The sequence below is a fragment of the Hordeum vulgare genome, chromosome 7H (genome assembly GCF_904849725.1).
Source record: "Hordeum vulgare subsp. vulgare chromosome 7H, MorexV3_pseudomolecules_assembly, whole genome shotgun sequence".
In the NCBI taxonomy this organism is placed as follows: Eukaryota; Viridiplantae; Streptophyta; class Magnoliopsida; order Poales; family Poaceae; genus Hordeum; species Hordeum vulgare.
In genome coordinates, this window is record NC_058524.1 from 551,123,756 (window position 1) to 551,146,999 (window position 23,244).

The 23,244-nt window shown below is 43.1% G+C and overlaps 1 protein-coding gene across 1 annotated transcript; it reads left to right on the top strand.

The window, feature by feature from the left end:
- Positions 1-20,944: 20,944 nt before the first annotated feature.
- On the top strand, positions 20,945-23,036 carry LOC123412362 (serine carboxypeptidase-like 34). The gene is made up of 7 exons (XM_045105312.1): positions 20,945-21,248; positions 21,342-21,449; positions 21,540-21,635; positions 21,728-21,820; positions 21,916-22,004; positions 22,092-22,953; positions 22,987-23,036. Exons 1-6 carry the CDS (start codon positions 20,945-20,947, stop codon positions 22,923-22,925), a joined length of 1,524 nt encoding a protein of 507 aa, XP_044961247.1. The 3' UTR covers positions 22,926-22,953; positions 22,987-23,036.
- Positions 23,037-23,244: the final 208 nt, after the last annotated feature.

Consider the following 23,244-nt stretch of genomic DNA (forward strand, 5'->3'; position numbering starts at 1 on the left):
ATTTACTTTCTCAAACTTTTTCGACTCTCACGCAATACATGAGCGTGAGCCATGGTTTTAGCACTATAAGTGGTGTGGAGTGTCGTGGAGGTTGCAAGACAAACAAGGAGAAGATGGTCACATTGACTAGGCATATCAATGAGCTATGGAGATGCTCATCAATAGATATCAACGTGAATGAGTAGGGATTGCCATGCAATTGATGCACTAGAGCTAAGAGTATGTGAAAGCTCTTAAAGAAAACTAATGGGTGTGCATCAAACTTGCTTGCTCACGAAGACCTAAGGAAAATTTGAGAAAGCCTATCATTGGAATATACGAGCGAAGTTATATAATGAAGATTTCCCACTAACTATATGGTGGTGACAAAACGAGAGACTCTCAATCATGAAGATCATGGTGCTTAATATGCACAAGTGTGGAAAGGTGGTAGCATTGTCCCTTCTCTCTTTTTCTCTCATATATATAGTTTTTTTGTGGGCTCTTTGGCCTCATTTTTTTGGTGGGCATCTTTGGCCTCTTTTATTTCCTTACATGGGACAATGCTCCATCAATGATGATCATCACACTTACAACTCAAAACTTAGAGCAATGATGACCCTATATGAATGCCTTCGGTAGTGTACCGTGACAATGATCTAGCATGGCATAGGCATAAATGGAAACATCATGCTAGCTATCTTACGATCATGCAATGGCAATGTAGAAGTGGTTGCACATGTCATGGTGGTAGTTGCATGGCAATATATCTCGGAATGGCTTTGAAAAAGACATAGTAGGTAGGTATGGTGGCTGTTTTGAGGGAGGCTAATGGTGGGTTTTGTGCACCGGCGAAAATTGCACGGCACTAAAGAAGATTGTGATGGTGGAAGGTGAAAGTGCATCTAAACCATGGACTCAACATTAGTCATGAAGAACTCATATACTTGTTGCAAAAGTTTTAGTAGTAATCGAAACAAAGCATTCAACGCATACTCCTAGGGGAAGGGTTGGTAGGTATAAACCATCGCGCGATCCCGACCGCCACACAAAGGATGACAATCAATAGACAAATCATGCTCAGACTTCATCACATAGCGGTTCACCATACGTGCATGCTACGGGAATCACTAACTTCAACACAAGTATTTCTAGATCCACAACACCTTACTAATATAACTTCAATATTACCACAACCACAACTCAAAACTAATTGAGATGAATCAAACTTCTCTAACTATTCAATGCACATGAAGGTGGAAGTTTTCATATCCCTTTGGATAACTACCCCTTTTGAGACTACTATCAAAGCATAGATCAACTACCAAGCCACGCACCGTTGTGCTCTAAAAGATATAAGTGAAGCACATAGAGCAAAGGCAACTAGCTCAAAACATATAAGTGAAGCACATATGAGCTGAATTGTCTAACCAAAGGATATAAGTGAAGCTCGACAAAATCATGGTGAGTCCATGTCTCTCTCTAGGTGTGCAGCAAGGATGATTGTGACATAAAAAATAAAAGACTCCTACGATACAAGATGCTCCAAGCAAAACACATAACATGTGGTGAATAAAAATATAGCCCCAAGTAATGTTACCGATGGATTGAAGACGAAAGAGGGGATGCCTTCCCGGGGCATCCCCTAGCTTAGGCTTTTACGGCATCCTTGAATCATCTTGGGGTGCCTTGGGCATCCCCAAGCTTGAGCTCTTGCCACTCTTTATCTTTTTGTCCATAAGAACTTCACCCAAAACTTGAAAACTTCACAACACGAAACTTAAACAAAAACTCGTGATAACATTAGTATAAGAAAGCAAACCACCACTTCCTTAGGTACTGTAGAAAAATTAAATTCTACTTATGTTGATGTTGGGTAACTGTATTTTAAATCTTCCATGGCTAATACCCCTCGATACTATCCATAGTTTCATAAAATAAGCAACCAACTCAACAAAAACAAAATCTGTTAAAAGGAGACCAGTCTGTAGCAATCTGTATACTTCGTATACTTCTAGTACTTCAAAAATTCTGAAAAATTACGACAGCCTGAAGAATTTGCATAGTAATCAGAAGAAAAAAGAATCAACTCAAAAGCTCTTACATAAAAAAAATGAAAATTCTTTTCTTGAGCAGAAAGTTTCTGTCTTTTCCAGCAAGACGAAACGATCATCCCCAAGACTAATCATAACGGTTTTGATTGGCACAAACGCAAAAAGAAACACAAAAAACACAATCATAACAGAATTATGAAAGTGTGGAAAACACAAAACAGAAAGAAAAAGGATAGAGTCGTTGGGTTACCTCCCAACAAGCGCTATTGTTTAACGCCCTTAGCTAGGCATAAGGTGATGGAATCACGTATAATCATCCTTGGTGCTCAAACCATAAGTAGTGTGATCATTTATCATCTTAAGATCTTCATCTTTATTGGATTACTCACCACTAGCCTTAGGAACGAAAACAGACTTGACGGTCTTTTTGAGAGTGAGATTTGGAGTATTTTACACAGCGGCAAAAGCGGAACCCATGTTGGTTATGACATCTTCTAGTTTGCCAATTCTAGAGGAATAATTAACTATAGGTTCCTTCTCCCTTAAATTTTTCAAGACCATTCCCACTTTGGATCCGTACTGAGTAATTTGATTGTGGATCTTTCTGTCCAAACCCTCAATAAGTTCAATTGTGGCAATTTTGTTTTCAATAGCGTCAAGCCTTTGCATCACGTGTTCCAAGGTCAAGGTAGTTCCATTAACCATGAGCGGGGGTGAGCCTACCAAATTCATGATAGCTCCATAGGAGTCAATAGTATGGCTCCCTAAAAAATCCCGCCTACGATGGTATCAAGAATATACCTATTCCAAGGAGAGATTCCAACATAAAAACTGCGAAGAAGAACGGTAGTGGATTGCTTACGAGTGGATCTACTTTGAGCATTGCAAATCCTGTACCAAGCGTCCTTTAAATTTTCTTCCTCATTCTGCCTGAAATTGAGAACTTCGTTCTCAGGAGTATCGTTTGGAGTAGTGAGTCTAGCCATTGATGGACTATCCCACACACGAACGAGCAGGAAGCAAGCGAGTAAAGCGGGCAAAAGAAAATGGCAAAAAGGCAAAAGAAAATGGCAAAGGAGAAAGGCAAAGGGCAAAAGAAAGCGGCAAAGGAAAATGGAAAAAAGGCAAATGAAAACGGCAAAGGAGAAAGGCAAATGAAAACGGCAAATGTGAAGTGGGGGAGAGGAAAACGAGAGGCAACTGGCAAAAAAAAGTAAATGCAAGAGATGAGTTTGTGACACCTACTTGGATAGATCTCCTCCTTGCGCCAGAAATCAGCACGTTCAAGAGAGACTATTCTTGACTTGATCCTCCCCGGCAACGGCGCCAGAAATCCTTCTGCTACTGCGACAACAGACCTTCCCTGGTACGGCGCCAGGAATCCTGCTGCTACGGCTACGCCTTTAGGGACTTCCTTGGCAAATATGCAAAGGATTTCCCCGCGGCCTTGGAGCCTTGCGTTGGTGTTCCCTTGAAGAGGAAAGGGTGATGTAGCACAGCGGCGGTAAGTATTTCCCTCAGTTTTGAGAACCAAGGTATCGAACCAATGGAACATCTCGTCAAGTCACAAGTACCTGCTCAAACACAAAGAGATTGCACCCAACGCTATGAAGGGGTTGTCAATCCCTTATAGATTGTTTGCAAAGTGAGAATTGAAAGCAACAAAGTAAACAAGCAAAGTAAAAGTGAAAGTGGAAACGATAGTTGTGAATAGACCCGGGGGCCGTAGTGTTCACTAGTGGCTTCTCTCATGAAAGCAAGTAGACGGTGGGTGAACGAATTACTGTCGAGCAATTGATAGAATTGCGCAAAGTCGTGACGTTATCTAAGGCAATGATTATATCTATAGGCATCACGTCCAAAACAAGTAGACCGATACTTTCTGCATCTACTACTATTACTCCACACGTCGACCGCTATCCAGCATGTATCTAGTGTATTAGGTCCAAAAGAACAGAGTAACGCCTTAAGCAAGATGACATGATGTAGATGGACAATCTCATATCTACGATAAAAGCCCATCTTGTTACCCTTGATGGCAACAACACGATATGTGCCTTGCTGCCCCTTCTGTCACTGGGAAAGGTCACCACATGGTATGAACCCAAAACCAAGCACTTCTCCCATTGCAAGAATCATAGATCTAGTTGGCCAAACAAAACCCAAGACTCGGAGAGACTTACAAGGATATCAAATCATGCAAATAAGAAATCAGCAAAGACTCAAATATAATTCATAGATAATCTGATCACAAATCCAAAATTCATCGGATCTCGACAAACACACCGCCAAAGAGGATTACATCGGATAGATCTCTCCAAGATCATGGAGAACTTTGTATTCAAGATCCAAGAGAGAGAAGAAGCCATCTAGCTACTAACTACGGACCCGTAGGTCTGAAGTGGACTACTCGCGAGTCATTGGAGAGGCGATGATGTTGATGTAGAAGCCCTCCAACTCCAAAGTCCCCTCCGGCAAGGCACCGGGAAGGGTCTCCAGATGAGATCTCGCGGAAACGGAAGCTTGCGGCGGCGGAAAAGTGTTTTTCGTGGATGCCCTGATTTTTTCTGGCTTTTTAGGGAATTTATAGGCCAAAGACCTAGGGCAGGGGAGCGCCGGGGGGGCCACAAGCTTGGTTGCCGCGGCCTCCCCCCCTGGTCGGGGCAACAAGGCTTGTGGGCCCCCTGTGGGCCCACTGCCTTGGCCCTCAAGCCTCCCGATCTTCTTCCGTTCTGGAAAATTTTATTTCGGGGATTTTATTCCGTTTGGACTCCGTTCCAAAATCAGATCTGAAAAGAGTCAAAAACACAGAAAAACTGGAACTGGCACTCACTACTCGGAAAATGGTTTTTAACGACGACATATGTGGTCGTTAAAGGTGGGATTGTGGTCGTTAAAGGTCATTAACGACCACAATATGCTGGTCGTAATAGGCTCCGTCGTTAAAAGTATAACGACCACATACCTTTTGTGGTCGTTATTTTTGTAGCGACGGGGCGGTGTGTTGTCGTTGATTCCAAGGCAATAACGACCACAATCGTAGTATTAACTACCACCTTTGTGGTCGCTAATAATATTATCATGGTGACCAAAGTATTATTAATGACCACTCTCTTTATACTTTTATATCCTTCTGAAACACTTATATTTAGTAGAAGATTCGGTTCAGCAATCACTTTATGCAGCATCTAACATTTCAATGTTAACATCCACATTAATATAGAAAGAAAATAATATGAATTAAAAGGGTCATAGTCGCTTTTATTAGTAGAAATATCAATATTCGGATATATAATTCTGAAATTAAAATATCATCACACAAGTTTCAGTCAAAAGCATTCCTTATATGACCAATGTACTTGATCATATCTATCCTGAAAACAACACAACTATAAATGATAATATTAATTAATCTTCAATGGAGGGGCAACATCGTTGTTTCAATGGATATCATTCTTCATCGACCAATTACAATGCCTCCAAATGCTTCCATATATTACGCCATCATCCTACAAAATGTTGAGTAGTTTATGAAACTCGGTCCATGTAAATAAATTGTCAATAACATACAAATTCAGTGTATGAGAACAACTTACTTTTTGATACTTCTTGCACCATGCCCTTGAACTTTTCTTCGAGTACTTGTTTCACTTTCTTAGAAGTGTCAAGTTTAGAGACCGATTCCGCCCTACTTAATGCTTGTGCTCGCAAATCTCCAACTCTAATTCCACCACCACAACCAACTACGGGTTCACACCACTTAGATGAGTCACATTCTACATGACTTCAGCATTCAAAAGAACAAGATATTTGCATCAACTTCTATCTGTTAGTAGGAATTGTACACTTGCTACCCATTATAGAAATTAATGCAATTAAATTAAGTCTATAGATTTGGCAGAGGTGGTAGAATCAGCCAAGGTTGTATCCTTCTTGTGTATCTTGGAAAATGGTTTATCCATACTCAGTGGCTTGTTTCCCTTTCCTCCCTGTTCTAACATAGGCAAGATAAGATAAGTTAAAATAAAAGTGTGTACATTGATAAGATAAGTTAAATTAAAATAAAGGCTACTATTACTTCAAATAAAATGACAAGACAAGTAACACTGATATTATATTATTGGAAAAAGAAAAGATAAATTATAGTGTGTATCATGTCCCGTATTATGTATCTAAAGGATTTACTGCCAGATCGATGAAACATTTTGTACATAACAATATGGCTTATTGCTTGTTTAGAAACTGCAGCAACTCCATTCTCATCAGCAAAAGCACAGACATGAGCGACATATCATTAGTGCATTAATCAAACAGTGGGCTTATTTCATTTTATGTTTTTGTAAAAATTCAAACATCTACATAATTATGTATGCTTATAAAAAGAGTATACAACATGTAGTCACAATCACAACAATAATAGTATGGAAAAATACTAAGATAAATTGTGTTTTTGTGTTGTATTGACGTTAATATAGCATCTCTTTTTTTTAGAATTCCAACCTCGGAATCAATCACATCTAAGAAATCATAAAAATACGTATATGTGCATATAAGCGGCTGATGTAGACAGAACTCCTAAACATACACGTACTCCTAGACCTGCACGTACGTACTAGTACTTAAATCCTATAACCAGACTAAACACCTATACCAAACATACCATGACTGAATATGGACTAGTACTCCTACACGACCAATGCATCTACATAGATACACACTAGTGGGGACGGGGCCTTTAGCCCCGGCCCGTAAGGGGCTTTAGTCCCGGTTCACCAACCGGGACTAAAGGGGCGGGACTAAAGGCCTAACCTTTAGTCCCGGTCCTGTTACAATCCGGGACTAAAGGTGCTCCACGTGGGCGCCTCGTAGCGCCCCAGGGGCAGGCCCTTTAGTCCCGGTTCGTTACACGGACCGGGACTAAAGATTTTCAGATTTTGCTTATTTTTGGGGGTTTTTTTTTTGAATGAAATTATTTTTGGGTTTTAGGGTTTTAGGGTTTAGGTGTTCGGGAGATTAACGTGATGCCTCGTTTGGTGTTCGGAAATTAGTTTTCATATAATTTAAATAGAAATAATTATGCATATATATAAGATTAACTTATCTTACAAGCGAGCATATATATACAATTATATGAAGATCTGAATTATCGGGACTAGAGCCCGTCTATTCGATTACATGGACGAACATCAGTAATGGCCCATAGCTACACTAAATCGTCCTTTGTTATCTATAGCTTCCGTCCTCAGAAATCCCGCAAGCTCCTCTGCAACAGCAATCGCGCGTTGCTCTGGTAGGACCTTCGTCCTCATGGCCGTGTGCTATATAAGAAGAGGAGATGAATATGAATATCAATCATGATAACAAAGAATGATGGGTAAAAATAGAGGTGTGAATGTTCATTGCTTACGTCGAATCTGTGATCCTTGAGCTCAGAGGTAAACGTGCGAATGGTCTCGCAAACATAGTATCCGCATAGATGCGTTCCCCGTGGCTGCTGGTCGCACTTTACGAGAATAGAATATATATAATCAAAATAATAATCTAGCATCATAAATGTATTGAAAATTAATAGAAGTATATCATACTACTACTTACCTGAGCCGCTCTAAAGGTCAGCTTCTCAGGAAAGTTACCGGGAGTCACGCACTTGAACCGCTTCCAAACCCTGCCCGACAAGGATAATGATTTGCTAAGTTTTTCATTAATTGATATATCAGAAAATCATCGAAAGAGACCGATAGAGCACAAGAATGATTGAAATTACCCTTGGAGCATGTCCTGCAGGCTTTGGAACTGTTCCCAGGGTCTCGATAATGGGTCGAAGGCATCAACTCTTCCCTTATCAATTTGAATGTCCAACAGAATCCAATGGAAGCTGCACATGTATGTATATATATATATATATATATATATATATCTGTGTGTGTGTGTGTGTGTGTGTGTGTGTGAGTAACTTATCAATTACACTTATAAGTGAATGGACACAACAGAGTAAAGACCCTCACCTGAAGTTGTATGGAAACAGTATGTGGTCACAGAAATTTTGATCTATTAGAAACCTTAGAAGGTTTTCCTCCATCTCCTTGGGTTTATCAGTTAGCGTCGCTATATGTATTTTATCTGGGTCAATAAACCCAATATTTAGGATGCTCTTACTTTTACAATCCAGAATCTTCATTCTGCATAATAGAGTACAAGTTATATATAGACAATGAATTGAAATAACTAAACAAGTTATATGTAGACAACGAATTGAAAAACTTATAGACAATAGCAACTCATAAGCGATTTTTCGAGGGCGTCGCCATTGTACATCTGGAAGAGTTCATCAAAGTCGATATGGATTTCTTCGGAGCGGCCGTAGTACTCCCGTGGGACACTCAGCACGATCATCGTTCTCCCATTCTTTGATTCACTTAAGTACCATTGATGCAAGTAACGCATATTTGTTGGGAGATCATCTTTGCTGACCAAAGGCTCTCCCATGACAAACTGTGGCTTAGGGGCTACCACAGCCTTGGGTATCCTGTCGTCTTGGGAAGCCAGCAAATCTTCAACCGAGATACCACATTCAGCCACCAACTCCTTTTCTCTTTCAAAAGCTTGCCCCTGCACCGGAGGGGGAACATTCTCGGTTAACACCTTGAGGGGTGGGATCGACTGTTTGGCCTGTTGTCCAAGCTAAGGAACGTCTGATTTTTTCTTGCTTGTAGTTGAACTTGATTTGCTTCCACTTGCATGTGATCTGCTCTTTTTCACTTCCTTCTACAATGTGCGTGTATAGTCATCAGGCTTATGGTGTAAGTCATACTGTGATGGAAGGGTTATGAAGTCTTTTGCCCATGCTATTTGCTTCTCGGTGTATTCCGGGCAGGGCTCGGGTTCCTTCTTTTTCATCTGCGCATCATGATGTTCCTTTTCTATCCTGGCGTTTTCCTCGGGGGTACGATCATAAGGTCTGATAGGAAGATTAGCATGAGGTACCTTTGGGAGGGGCGACCGTTTGCGCTTTGGGGGGCTCCGTCGCTTAGGAATCATCGACGGAGCGTTCTTGGTGGCACGCTTCCGCTTAGTATCCTGTGCGGGCGGCGGCGGAGACGGACGACCCAAGTCCGGCGGCGGTGATCGAGATGGACTCGTGTTGTGCTGGCCGACGTCATGTGGAGGGCTTGGAGGTAATGGAGGTGTAGGTGACCTGCGACGACTCAGAGGCGGTGTTGTCCTTGGGGCCGAGCCTGGAAGCTTGATGTAGTTCTTGTCCCATAGGATGACTCCACCCAGTACTTCTCCGAGTGTCCTCTCATCTTCGGGTCCAGCTATGTCGAGCTCCATATCATGAAACCCCGTCATGATTTCATCCACCCCGACTTTAGCAAAGCCAGCTGGAATCTCACGGCCATGCCAGCGTGCATCAGGGCCAGAAGGTAAAGCTTGTCCGACGGCCACCTTCATGGATATGTTCTTGAATTTCTGATGGAGTTCACATGATGTTGACTCCTTGATTCCATCCACGGGGTAGCCGGGACCGCCCTCTATCATTCTTCGTGCATCGTCGGGCAGGGCCTCAGATTCAGCCACGCTGCTTTTCTGCTTAGATGGGGCGCCAGTAATATCAAGTGCAGGATCTTCCTGGCGCGCTACTCCTCTAAGCTCATCAATCTGCTTCTGTTGCTCGTTAATCCTGGCAAGCAACTGATTGAACTTGTCATTCTCCTCATCCTGCTGCCACTTCTTTGCTCTCTCTCGGCTTCTGTAAGTGTCTTGGTCTCTGGCAAACCCAAGCCACCACGGGTAAGAAGGACCGAAGCCTCGCGTTCGTCCTCCATGTTCGTCATTGCCGAGGACCAGTGTGAGCAAATCTTTCTCTCTATCTGCAGTGAACTTTCTTTTTCCCTCCTTAATTTCTTTCACTATCATTTTCCAATTCTCCCTGGGTATCCTAAGACCATCACTGCAGATGAGGTCCCCTGTTTTTTCGTCGTACGACCTACCATGCGCAAGGAACCAATTTCTTGCTCTCAATTCCCACTCATCACGGAGTGGTTCAGGTACGATGCCTTTATCTAGCAGATCTTGCTCTTTCTTATCCCACTTTGGGATGGCAGTCTCATAGCCCCCTGGCCCCAGCTTGTGGTGATATTTCTTCTTGTCGGCATTTATCTTGTTCTTTTCTGATAATGCATGGGCATCTTCTGACTCCTTGTACTCTTGAAATGCCTTCCAATGATTCGCCTGCTTGGCTAGATACCCCTCGAATACTGGCACTTTCTTTGTCTTCAGATAGTTTTTCCATAGCTTCTTCTTCCAGCTACGGAACAGTTCGGCCATCTTCTTTAGAGTCCACTGCTTGACTTTGGCCCTCAGTTTGTCTGCGGCGTCTTCATTCTCACATTCTGGCAGGTTGAAATGTGACATGAGATCATTCCAAAGATTATCTTTGTACCTTTCGGCGACATAGTCACTATCGGCTGCCCCTTTGCGCTTGTTCCACTCCCAAACGCTGATCGGGACGTGATCCCTAACGAGAACTCTGCATTGCTTCTTGAATGTGTCAGCAGCATTCTTAGGAAGCTTGGGTTCGCCCGTAGGCAATATCACCTCAAAGGTGTAATGCGTCCGTGCATCCAACTTTCTAGTCGGGCCTCGTTTCGTAGTTTTGCTCGATGTGGAGGCCTAAGAGGGAGAAACATTCGTCAAATGAATGTATATGTATATAATATAGAGCTATCTCCAATATTTTTCACATATTACAAGTGATTGTCGAACTTCATATGTATACCTCGCCGGACTTTATTATTTCTTCACCGGCTTCTCCATCAGTGGAGCTATCACCTTCTCCGTCATTGGACCTATCTCCTACCCCATCGGCTTCATCTTCGTGTCGCTCGACCTCCATTCCAACGTCGTGGTTTAGATATGATGACGGAGATTCAGCTGGTTCAACGTCGGGGCCGTCTTTGATTATATCTTCGAGAAGTTCTTCCTCTTCGAGGTTCCTGATACGTGGATCCATAGTTCTGCAAAAAAAACGGATTCTCTTAACCTTTGTACCAAAAAAGAATTATTCTATCAGGAACTCCGTTCCAAAACAACTTTAGTCCCGGGTCGTGGCTCCACCCGGGACTCCTAGATTTCTGCATAGTATTCAAAGTAGGAGTACTTTTCCAATTTGAGCATTCAATAAGCAAAACCAAATCGTAAAATAAAGTAGTATTCAAATTAGCATGCATTCAATTATAAGCAAATACATCATATCTTTTGTCCATACATCGTCGAATATTATCACTAATACTCCTCGAATACTATCATACATATAGCATCACTGATACATCTAGAACCGTAGCGCCCGACGGGTATCGGCGTGGGCGGTGGACACCCAAAGAGAAGGAACCATCACAGGATCATAGCTCCAGTGAGATCCCCGAAGAACCTGCCAGGTATGCTCGAACCTGCCCTCCAACGCAACCATGTAGCGACGGACGTGCTCATCCTCCTCACTGACACGGTGACTTACCACCTCCGCGGTGTCCGGAAGCCTCGGCACCCTCACTGGCCCATGCGACCGCCACCAAATAAGGATCGGGTCAACGACGGGCTGGCTCCTCACCAACCTACGCCCCCCGGAAGGTAGCACCTCCCAATACCAGCCGGGCGGAGCCCAGTCCCGGACAGGGCCCCTCTGATCAAGCAGGTGTCCTCCGCCGAGTCGACGACGAGGATGCGGGATAGGCATCGTAAAATGAACTAAAAAAAATAAACCAGTTCTATTAATTTTCTTGCTAAAAATAAACTATTAACACTTAAGCATATACAATAGCAAAATTAAACTATTAACACTTAAGCATATACAATAGCAAAATTACGCAATAATCTAAGAAACACTATTAACACTTAAGCATATACACTATACAATAGCAAAATTAAATGACAAAAAAATATATTTCTTCTTCTTGTAACCCTAAACTAATTTTTCCTCTTCTTCTATTTCTCCTCTTCTTCTACTTCTTCTTCTACTTCTACTTCTCCTCTTCTTGTAGTACTTCTCCTCTCCTCCTCTTCTAATTTTTTCTCTTCTTCTACTTCTCCTCTTCTTCTATTTTTCCTCTTCTTCTCCTCTCCTCCTCTTCTTATTCTCCTTTTTCTTCTTTTCTTCTCCTCCTCTTCTTATTTTCATTTTTCCTAATCTTATTTTCTTATTTTTGTTCATATTTCTTCTTCTTGTAACCCTAACCTAATTCTAAATATTACTAACCCTAATAATCTAGCACAAACCTAATAACAATAGGAATTAAATGACAAAAAAATCTTTTTCTTTTTCTTCTTTTATTCTCCTTTTTCTTCTTTTCTTCTCCTTTTTCTTCCTTTCTTCTCCTTTTTCTTCTTTTCTTCTCCTTTTTCTTCCTTTCTTCTCCTTTTTCTTCCTTTCTTCCCTTTTTCTTCTTTTCTTCTCCTTTTTCTTCTTTTCTTCTCATTTTTCTTCTTTTCTTCTCCTTTTTGTTCTTTTCTTCTCCTTCCCTTTTTCTTCTTTTCTTCTCCTCCTCTTCTTATTCTCTTCTTCTACTTCTCCTCTTCTTCTATTTTTTCCGGTAGGCGGCGGCGCGCGGAGAGGAGGGCGGCGCGCGGCGAGGAGGACGGCGGCGGCGAGGAGGACGACGGCGACGGCGAGGAGGACGGTAGGCGGCGGCGAGCAGGACGGCGGGCAGCCTGACGGCGTCGTCGAGTTCGTCGATGTGCCGCGTCGGGCAGGAGAACGAGAGGAAGAAGAAGAGAAATGGACGATTTGGGTTGGAATTTTTCGAAGTCCCGCTTATATAGGTGGATCTTTAGTCCCGGTGCGTGGCTCGAACCGGGACTAAAGACCCCCTTTAGTCCCAGGTGGAGCCACGGCCCGGGACTAACCGAAAAGGGGGTCTTTAGTCCCGGGGCGTGGCTCCATGCGGGACTAAAGCCCCTCCTCGGCTGCACGATAAGTTTAGTCCCACCTCGCCCAGCGAGGGGGACTAATACTTGTTTATAAGCCCCGTCGCAGCTTCTCCATCGAGCTTCTCTCTAAAGCAGGCTTACGGGCCTAAACTCATTGAAAATTGAAACTATATTCGAAATTATAGAGAAAATTCAATCTAAATTCACTAGAGAAAATTTTAGATTGAATTTTCTCTATGATTTCGAATATAGTTTCAATTTTTTTATATTTTCATAATTAATAATTTTGACTATCCAAACTATTATCTATTTTGTTATTTTCAATTAAAAAGTATGTTTATTAAAAATTCTTTTTGCATATTTGAGAATTTGACAAAACTATGATAATGAAAAGTGTTTGAAATTGGATAAATAATGCAAAACTATTTTCTATTTTTATAATTAATAATTTTGACTATCCAAACAATTATCTATTTTGTTATTTTCAATTAAAAACTATGTTTATTAAAAATTCTTTTTGCATATTTGAGAATTTGACAAAACTATGATAATGAAAAGTGTTTGAAATTGAATAAATAATGCAAAACTATTTTCTATTTTCATAATTAATTATTTTGACTATCCAAACTATTATCTATTTTGTTATTTTCAATTAAAAACTATGTTTATTAAAAATTCTTTTTGCATATTTGAGAATTTGACAAAACTATGATAATGAAAAGTGTTTAAAATTGAATAAATAATGCAAAACTATTTTCTATTTTCAAAAGTAATTATTTTGACTATCCAAACTATTATCTATTTTGTTATTTTCAATTAAAAACTATGTTTATTAAAAATTCTTTTTGCATATTCGAGAATTTGAAAAAAACTATGATAATGAAAAGTGTTTGAAATTGAATAAATAATGCAAAGCTATTTTCTATTTTCAAAAGTAATTATTTTGACTATCCAAACTATTAACTTATTTTTTTTAGCTAGTTGACCCTGAAATTGAAAAGCACTACAAATGAATTCTAAAATGTTGAAAATTGGCATGCTATCATCATTTCACCCACATAGCATGTGTTAAAAAGTTGAGAGGGCTACGACAAAAACTGGATGCACTTCGTGTACAAAACGGACAATCTCTCTCGAAGTATCAGCGTTTCGAACGAGAACTCGTCTCTTACAAAGAGATTTCATTTTTTTGAACTTATTTGAACTCCATACTTTTTGTGTGTTCAAAATGCACCATTCAAAGGCACATCACAAAATTTCAACAATTTCTGACTTCATTTGGTAGTCTTCGTGCATTTACTTTTTTTTTGAGCTAGTTGACCCTGAAATTGAAAAGCACTACAAATGAACTCTGAAAATGTTGAAAGTTCGCATGCTACCATCATTTCACCCACATAGAATGTGTTAAAAAGTTGAGAGGGCTACGACAAAAACTGGATGCACTTCGTGTACAAAACGGACAATCTCTCTCGAAGTATCAGCGTTTCGAACGAGAACTCATCTCTTACAAAGGGGTTTCATTTTTTTGAACTTATTTGAACTCCATACTTTTTGTGTGTTCAAAATGCACCATTCGAAGGCACATCACAAAATTTCAGCAATTTCTGACTTCATTTGGTATTCTTCGTGCATTAACTTATTTATTTTTGAGCTAGTTGACCCTGAAATTGAAAAGCACTACAAATGAACTCTGAAAATTTTGAAAGTTGACATGCTATCATCATTTCACCCACATAGCATGTGTTAAAAAGTTGAGAGGGCTACGATAAAAACTGGATGCACTTCGTGTACAAAACGGACAATCTCTCTCGAAGTATGAGCGTTTCGAACGAGAACTCATCTCTTACAAAGGGATTTCATTTTTTTAACTTATTTGAACTCCATACTTTTTGTGTGTTCAAAATGCACCATTCAAAAGCACATCACAAAATTTCAACAATTTCTGACTTCATTTGGTATTCTTCGTGCATTTACTTATTTTTTTTTTTATTTAGTTGACCCTGAAATTGAAAAGCACTACAAATGAACTCTGAAAATGTTGAAAGTTGGCATGATATCATCATTTCACCCACATAGCATGTGTTAAAAAGTTGAGAGGGCTACGACAAAAACTGGATGCACTTCGTGTACAAAACGGACAATCTCTCTCGAAGTATCAGCGTTTCGAACGAGAACTCATCTCTTACAAAGGGATTTCATTTTTTTGAACTTATTTGAACTCCATACTTTTTGTATGTTCAAAATGCACCATTCAAAGGCACATCACAAAATTTCAGCAATTTCTGACTTCATTTGGTATTCTTCGTGCATTAACTTATTTTTTTTTTGAGCTAGTTGACCCTAAAATTGAAGGTCGCTACTCCTTCTTTCCCTAGTGCATTACAAATATCTAGCACAAAGAGAAGAAGGAGAAGCAACCCCCACAACAACAGTCGGCATTCTTCTTCTCTCATGTATGGTGGACACTCCCTCACCTGATTTTTTGACCATCGATGATGGTCGCTATTCCTTCTTTCCCTAATGCATAACAAATATCTAGCACAAGGAGAAGAAGGAAAAGCGACCCCCACAACAAAAGTGGTTTCGCGGCACGCCACGTGGTTCCGCTGCACGCCACGTGGTTCCGCTGCACGCCACGTGGTTCCGCTGCACGCCACGTGGGACTAATGGTCTTTCATTTTTAAATGACTGTTTTAATCAAAAACGGATCTATTACAAAAGGGATTTCATTTTTTGAACTTATTTGAACTGAAGACTTTTTGCATATATATATGTGGTCGAAATGCATGATAACATGAAGTTAGAAAGGGCTAAACCATTCAAAAGTAGCAAATGAAGTTAGAAAGGGCTAAACCATTCAAATTTGGAAACTATAATGGCACAAACAGAAACTAGACATATATAAATTGGTCCAAGCAGTACATGATACTAGTCCAAACAGTACATAATAATAGCTACCATAGATATATATACAAGTGTTCGACGTTGAGAACACTACTCGTCTGAATCGTCTGAATCGGAATGTCCACCTTCCTCGAGGTGACGCTGGCCATAGTTGACGACTCGAATCTTGCGGTACAACTCGTATGAAACGTATGCATCTTTTGCTGCATACTCAATGTTGATACGATCAAGTGGGCCCTTCTCCCAAAGTTTGTGCTGAGACTTTGGGAAACTGGTCTTCATATCACCATATTCCTCGTCGATCAAGGCAACTGCCATATGAGCCATCGAAGTCCTGACATGTCGAAGCCTGAATACCGTTTGGAGATCAATGAGGCAACCAGTTGGTATCTCAATACCGAAGCTGTGCCTCATCTTCATGATGTCATTCCTTATGTCAACGGTAGCAAAAGTGATGCCGCTGCGAAGGAAGTCCATGAGTTCTGGACAGTGCTTGTCACTTCTGCAACAGAAACAAATTAAAATAGAACAAATGTTACATACTGCTGCAATAAGGAAACATGTTTCACTACAACTAAAGAGAAAATTATCTTTAGGATTCAAATAGAACATATGCAATGGAACCTAGAGAGATCACTATAGCTATCCAATGGAACCTAGAGAGATCACTAGCTATATGCAATTTTCATGACTATGACATATCATATTGCTATCCAATGGAACCTAGAGAGATCACTAGCTATATGCAATTTTCATAACCTTGGATCAAAGAACACCGCATAAAATTGTATCACTACAACAATAATTTCAATGGAACATATTGAACCAATCAGATTTTTCAGATTGTGGAACACTATTCCAATCAGATTGTGTTCCCTTCAACTAATCAAAATTGTTTCACTACAACTATTTGAAGCGAACCAACTATGGTTCCAATGGAACATATTAAACACTAGTTGATTCTAATACGATTTTTCAGATTATGGAACACTATTCCAATCAGATTGTGTTCCCCTTCAACTAATCAAAATTGTTTCACTACAACTATTTGAAGGGAACCAACTATGATTCCAATGGAACATATTAAACACTAGTTGATTCTAATACGATTTTTCAGATTATGGAACACTATTCCAATTAGATTGTGTTCCCCTTCAACTAATCAAAATTGTTTCACTACAACTATTTGAAGGGAACCAACTATGATTGAAACAAATAAACTTACAATGTCATTATCTTGGATCAAAGAAAGCCTCAAAACTTACCTCGCCCATTGGAAGATCAAGACATGGTGTGCGAAGCATAGTTGGATGACGGCAACACCGCGTTGATCGGCCGTGTACTCCAGATCAAGCCCCAAGAACTTCTCATGATCCATTGCGGCGTCAAGCCATTTTTCCTTCAACTGTTCAAGAAAAAATGGCATCTCCCTGCCCTCGTTCGTGTACACGACATCGAGCATGGTCGTGCCATGTGCGAGCACCTCTTCAAAACGAGTTGGCATGGTGGAAGAAGAGAAGGGAAGAAGAGAGGAGAAGAACAGAGAGTGAGAGCGAGAGAGATGAAGAAACGGAGAAATGGCGACTGTGCTTCGGTTCATGCTTTTCATCACCCGAAACGACGAGGGATGCAAACCGTTTGGGTCTTTAGTCCCGGGTTGAGCCACCAACCGGGACTAAAGAGGTATACCAACGGTTGCCACCACTACGGCAGGCCACGTGTTAGGCCTTTAGTCCCGGGTTGAGCCACCAACCGGGACTAAAGGGGGATACGAACGGTTGCCACCACCACTGTCCACCGCGTAGCCCTTTAGTCCCGGTTTGGGACACGAACCGGGACTAAAGGCTCCTTACGGGCCGGAACTAAAGCCTCGAGGGAGGCATTGAGAATTGGGGCGACGTGGCCGGGCCTTTAGTCCCGGCCCAGAGGCAGGCCGGGACTAAAGGGTCCCGGCCAAAGGCCCGTTTTCCACTAGTGACACCCACGCATACAAATCCAAGCCAGATTACTACTACTTTACACACAACCCTCACTCGCCTAATTAAAGCATGCTCCAAGCTAAAGTCAAATTCATTTAACTAATCTAATTACACGACAACGTTGATCACTTTCTAATTAAAACAAACTTAAACAATGGTCGAAAGAGTGAAGATTGGGGGAAGGAAGAGAAGGAGATTGAGTACCTTGAGTGATGGCCGTGGTAGTAGCAGGCAGAAGGGGAGTGGGAGATCATATCAACGGACAGGAAGCTGGACTCGTTGGTGTTGTTGTTGCCCGCTCCCAGACTGGTCTTGCAGATATCAGAGGCCGCCGCCACCTGACGTACGGCCATCGGTGGGAAACGAGGAGCTCGGCTGCCCCTACGCCAGCACACGCAGCACGTGAGCCTATATCCACATCATCCTTCTGCCGTTGCGCTTCTTCCAAGCCGATGCTCCATGGCTGCCTTCGACCCGTCGGGTTGGTTCCGCCACCATGCATGGTTCACATGGATGTGTACGGGAGACTAGGTTTGTTTAGAAAACCTAGATCGGTTAGAGGCATATTTATCCTTAATTTCCTTTTTGAGAAATATAATTAATTAAATGCGACCACCAGCTAATGTAATTTAACGACGGGTTGTCCTCCTGGTTGCCACAGAGTTCTCGTGAGTCAAATTGCATGTGGGACTCGCTGTGGTACCAGTAACGACCAAGTATTGTTTACGGCTCCTCGTTAATGCTTTAATTTTTAGTAGTGACTTGGCACTGAATTAATAAGTTAGTTTCAAAAAAGATATAAAAGCTAAACAAAACATCCAAAGTTGACAAGATAACAGCGTGAAACCATCAAAAATTATAGATACGTTTGAGACGTATCACACGACGCGGTCTAGGGGGTGGCCGCGGCCTGTGGGCTTGTGGCCCACTGGCACGCCCCCTCCGGTGGATCTTTGCGCACGTATTTTTCTTTTATTCCAGAAAAAAATCTCCGTAAATTTTCAGGACATTTCGAGAAATTTTATTTCTGCACAAAAACAACACCATGGCAATTGTGCTGAAAAGAGCGTCCGTCCGGGTTAGTTTCATTCAAATCATGCAAGTTAGAGTCCAAAACAAGGGCAAAAGAGTTCGGAAAAGTAGATACTATGAAGACGTATCAGCTGCCGCACCCCGGATTTGGTGGACATGCGGCAGAACTCCCTGGGTATGCTCCTTCTGGAGCTCCTCAACCGAAAGTCCCTAAAGCACGCGTCCCTGCAGGAGGGTGACATCGGAACGCTGGACCTGCCGCGGTTGGTGCACTCGATGGTGCGAGTGGAGTGGACGGCCGAGATGTTTGGCGTGGAGCTGGTGCGTCTGGGCGTCGTGCCGAGGAAGAGATGGTCGTGCAACTGTAGACACCAACGCAGCTATGGCATAGCACGCCGCTGGCGTCCGTCCACCGGTGCACCGCACACATTCATGCCTCCCACGGCCAGATGTCCGGAAGACCTGCCGGCACATAGCTACACAACAGTTTTGATTAGTTGATAGTCCCACACCATTTTGTTAAACACAATCCTACCAGTTCAAATATGGTTATGGATCAAAGACAACAAGGAGCCTTGAAGGAATTGGTCAAAGAAGGAATTAATCTAGGGAAAGAGATCATGTAGCTCGAATAGAGGGAGATGACGAGAGGTGGTCGAGGGACGAGGGCTCGAGGCGAGTGTGGGAGATGCTAGATCAAAGATGTAGCTGTTGGTTGAAAACAACAAGTGGCCTTGAAGGAGTCCAAATAAGGAATTAATGAAGGATCTAAAGAAGGAAGTAATTCTAAGTAGTCGGTGGAAGAGATCCATTGTGAGGTTGGACATGGTCCGTAGGATCCAGCACCAGATCGGTGGCTAAGATCCATTGTGATGTACTGCTTCCTGGACCGAGCGAGGAGAAGCACGGGCCGGGAGGAGCTGGAAATGGCCGGCAGGGTCCAATACCAGATCGGTGGCCGATCTCCACATGTGATAGAAGGTGGACCTGGCTGGGCCTTTTAGGGCACGGTAGAAGGTGGGATGGCCCGTGCTGCTGTCGTCTTCTTTATTTTCGTTTCTTATTTATAGAAATTAGAGAGAGCAAAAAGAAGAAAATAAATAGGCTGTGATTTTATAATATGTTGAACCTTTTTACGTCGAGTCTAAGATTTATACTTAGCCGAAACTAAAAAGCATACACCCATTTTTGGGAAAATCAAATTCAGATTTATTTGAATTTCCAAAAATGTTGGTATTTTTGGTGGAGTTTATGATTTTTTTCTGCCATTGCAACGCACAAATCCTTTTGCCAGTACCGAGTCAAATAATCAACGTGAAACAATAAGCCCGTGATTAAAATTCGTAACAAAACCTGAGAGTACATACATGGAGTCGCATTAATTGAAAAATAGAAAACATGAAATCGCATGAAATTAGAGCATCTACAGCATATTGGCCCTCGTATGTTAGATCGGTGCGTCTTATTTGTTTCCTTTCACATCCGCAGGTTCCTCATGTCCAAACCCTCATATCTATCTAATTTTTTTTGCGGAAGTCATATCTATATAATTTTAAGGTTTTAGGCCCGTTTAGCGTTGGATATGAAGGCCCTTGTATGTTAGATCGGGTTTGTTTCATATTCGTGTTGAATATGAAGGGTGTCGCTCAGGTCAAATGTTTTAAGCCCGTTTAGGGTTTAGGGTATTCGTCTCGATCAATCTTTTTAACCGGACAGACGGACGTTTAAGAGGTGTATGAAGTGTAAATGCTCAGCTGGATCATTTTGAACAGACTGGCCGCGTTTTAATCCGTCCAGATACGTGTACCAGTAATAGATACGTACCGGACTAATAACGACTTACCAGACAAATCAACCCCGCATCGCAACGGCCAGGTACGAGCCGAGATCGTCTTCTATCTCCTTCCCCGCTTAAGACTTGATTCCCATCCAAACGCGTTCGAAACCCGATCCGGAAGCCCTTCAACCTGCTGCCATACATATATACCCACGGGACAGACGCCTCGAGGGCAGAGTACCACGCAGCAGTTCACGAGCGTCTTTGCTCTCGATCTACGTATACGTCGAGTAGCCATGACGATGTCGAGGGCGGCGGCGGTCGTCCTCCTGCTGGCGGTCGCGTTGGTCTCGACCACGACGACCGTGGCGGCGGCGAGGCACCACCACCACCACCACCACGGCGGGTTCGGGAAGGTGTTCGACCGGCAGGAGGCGGACCTGGTGGAGGCGCTGCCGGGGCAGCCGGCGGGGCTCGGCGTCCGGCAGTTCTCCGGGTACGTCACGGTGAACGAAACCCACGGCCGCGCCCTCTTCTACTGGTTCTTTGAGGCCACCCACGACGTCAGCAGCAAGCCCCTCGTCCTCTGGCTCAACGGAGGTATGTACGCGCCATGAGCGTCTACTCGATCGGTGATCTGAGTCCTGGTGTTGGTCGTTCTAGAGTCAAATATTATTGCATGCATGCATGCAGGGCCCGGATGCTCGTCGCTTGGGTTCGGAGCACTGGAGGAGCTGGGCCCGCTGCTGATCCAGAATGGGACCCCTGAGCTCAGGCTCAACCCCCACGCATGGAACAAAGGTTCCAACAAATTCATCACAATCCGTCAAAATTGAATTGATGATTATAGTTAATCTTAGCTCTTAATTTACTGTATGTGTGCAACTGCAGAGGCAAATCTGCTTTTCTTGGAGCAGCCTGCCGGCGTCGGATTCTCCTACACGAACACCACCGCCGATCTCGAAAGGTTCGGCGATGACCTCGCTGGTACGTACTCAACCCATGCATGCATATTTTTCTAGTTTTTCTTTGATTAATTGAGACTTACTCGATCGGGTGGATGCGTTTGTGAATTATAGCTAACGATGCCTACACGTTCCTCGTCAACTGGTTCGAGAGGTTCCCGCAGTTCAAGGGCCACGATTTCTACATCGCCGGAGAGAGCTATGCCGGTGATTACTCCTAGCTCTCCATTAATCTTTCCTAACCGATGATCTCGTGATGTACGTAAGTAGATAAATTCTGATCAACTTCTTGAATTTTATAGGCCACTACGTCCCCCATCTTGCCGAGAAGATCGTGGAGCAGAACAAGAAGGTGCACAAGAGCAAGCACATCAATTTCAAGGGATTCATGGTACGCAATCAAATTTCTAGTGCTCCAACAGGAATCAAGAAATTACGATTTAGTTAAACTATAATTGTTCGTCCTATACGTTGCCAGATCGGGAACGCGGCGATCGACGAGGCGTCGGACAACCGCGGCATGGTGGACTACGCGTGGGACCACGCCGTCATCTCCGACGAGCTCTACGACGCCATCAACGCCAACTGCAGGTTCGACCAGGCCGGCAACAGCAGCGACTTCTCGTCGTCGGGGCAGAACCCACCCAACGCCGCCTGCGACCGCGCCATGAACGGCTTCTACGAGGCGTTCGACCACATCGACATCTACAGCCTCTACACCCCCGCCTGCACCGCCAACCCCTCCGGCGCCGGCGCGGCCGGCCAGCTGCCGCGCCGCCTCCACCGGTCCTCCGCCACTCAGTCCGACAACAGCAGGCCCCTGCGGCCGCGCTACAACAGCTACGACCCGTGCCTGGACAACTACGTCGCCGACTACCTGAACCGCCGCGACGTGCAGGACGCGCTGCACGCCAACACCACCGGGAGCATCCCCTACGCGTGGACCGCGTGCAGCGACCCGCTGTTCCAGCACTGGAAGGACTCGCCGGCGTCGACGCTGCCGGTGATCAAGAGGATGGTCGACGCCGGCCTCCGCGTGTGGGTGTACAGCGGCGACACGGACGCCCGCGTGCCCGTCTCCTCCACCCGCCAGGCGCTGCGCAAGCTCGGGCTCAAGACCCTCAAGCAGTGGAGGGAGTGGTTCACCAGCGACCAGGTCGGCGGCTACCAGGTGGACTACGACGGCCTCACCTTCGTCACCATCCGCGGCGCCGGCCACATGGTACCCACCGTCACGCCCGTGCAGGCCAGGCAGCTCTTCGCGCACTTCCTCGCCGCCAAGGAACTGCCGCCCAAACCCATCGTCGCTTAAGCTTGGAACTTAGCTAGTGCTTGGATTAAGCCATTATATACATAGAATATATATATTAAACTATTAAAGGTTGATATATTTTCGTTGAGCAATTAATTGAAAGGGGTGTGAGCCCGGTTAAAAATATATATTATATTAGAGGTTGGTACGTAAATCAGAATGCTTATAGTAAATAAATACAAGTATCTTGTTTAAAAATACTGGTAATTTATTTTGTTGCAATAGTGAAACTTTGATCACGTTGAAAGGAAGAATTCTTAGTGATTCTCCAAACAGCCGTAGCCACAAATGATTTGTTCACAAAAGATAAAACACATAT

Bases quoted from the DNA above. Each gene is read 5' to 3' on its own strand.
- LOC123412362 (XM_045105312.1), top strand. From the start codon at position 20,945: ATGACGATGTCGAGGGCGGCGGCGGTCGTCCTCCTGCTGGCGGTCGCG. The intron at 21,450-21,539 runs GTTCCAACAAAT...GTGCAACTGCAG, and splicing joins CCCCCACGCATGGAACAAAG to AGGCAAATCTGCTTTTCTTG. The intron at 22,005-22,091 runs GTACGCAATCAA...ATACGTTGCCAG, and splicing joins TCAATTTCAAGGGATTCATG to ATCGGGAACGCGGCGATCGA.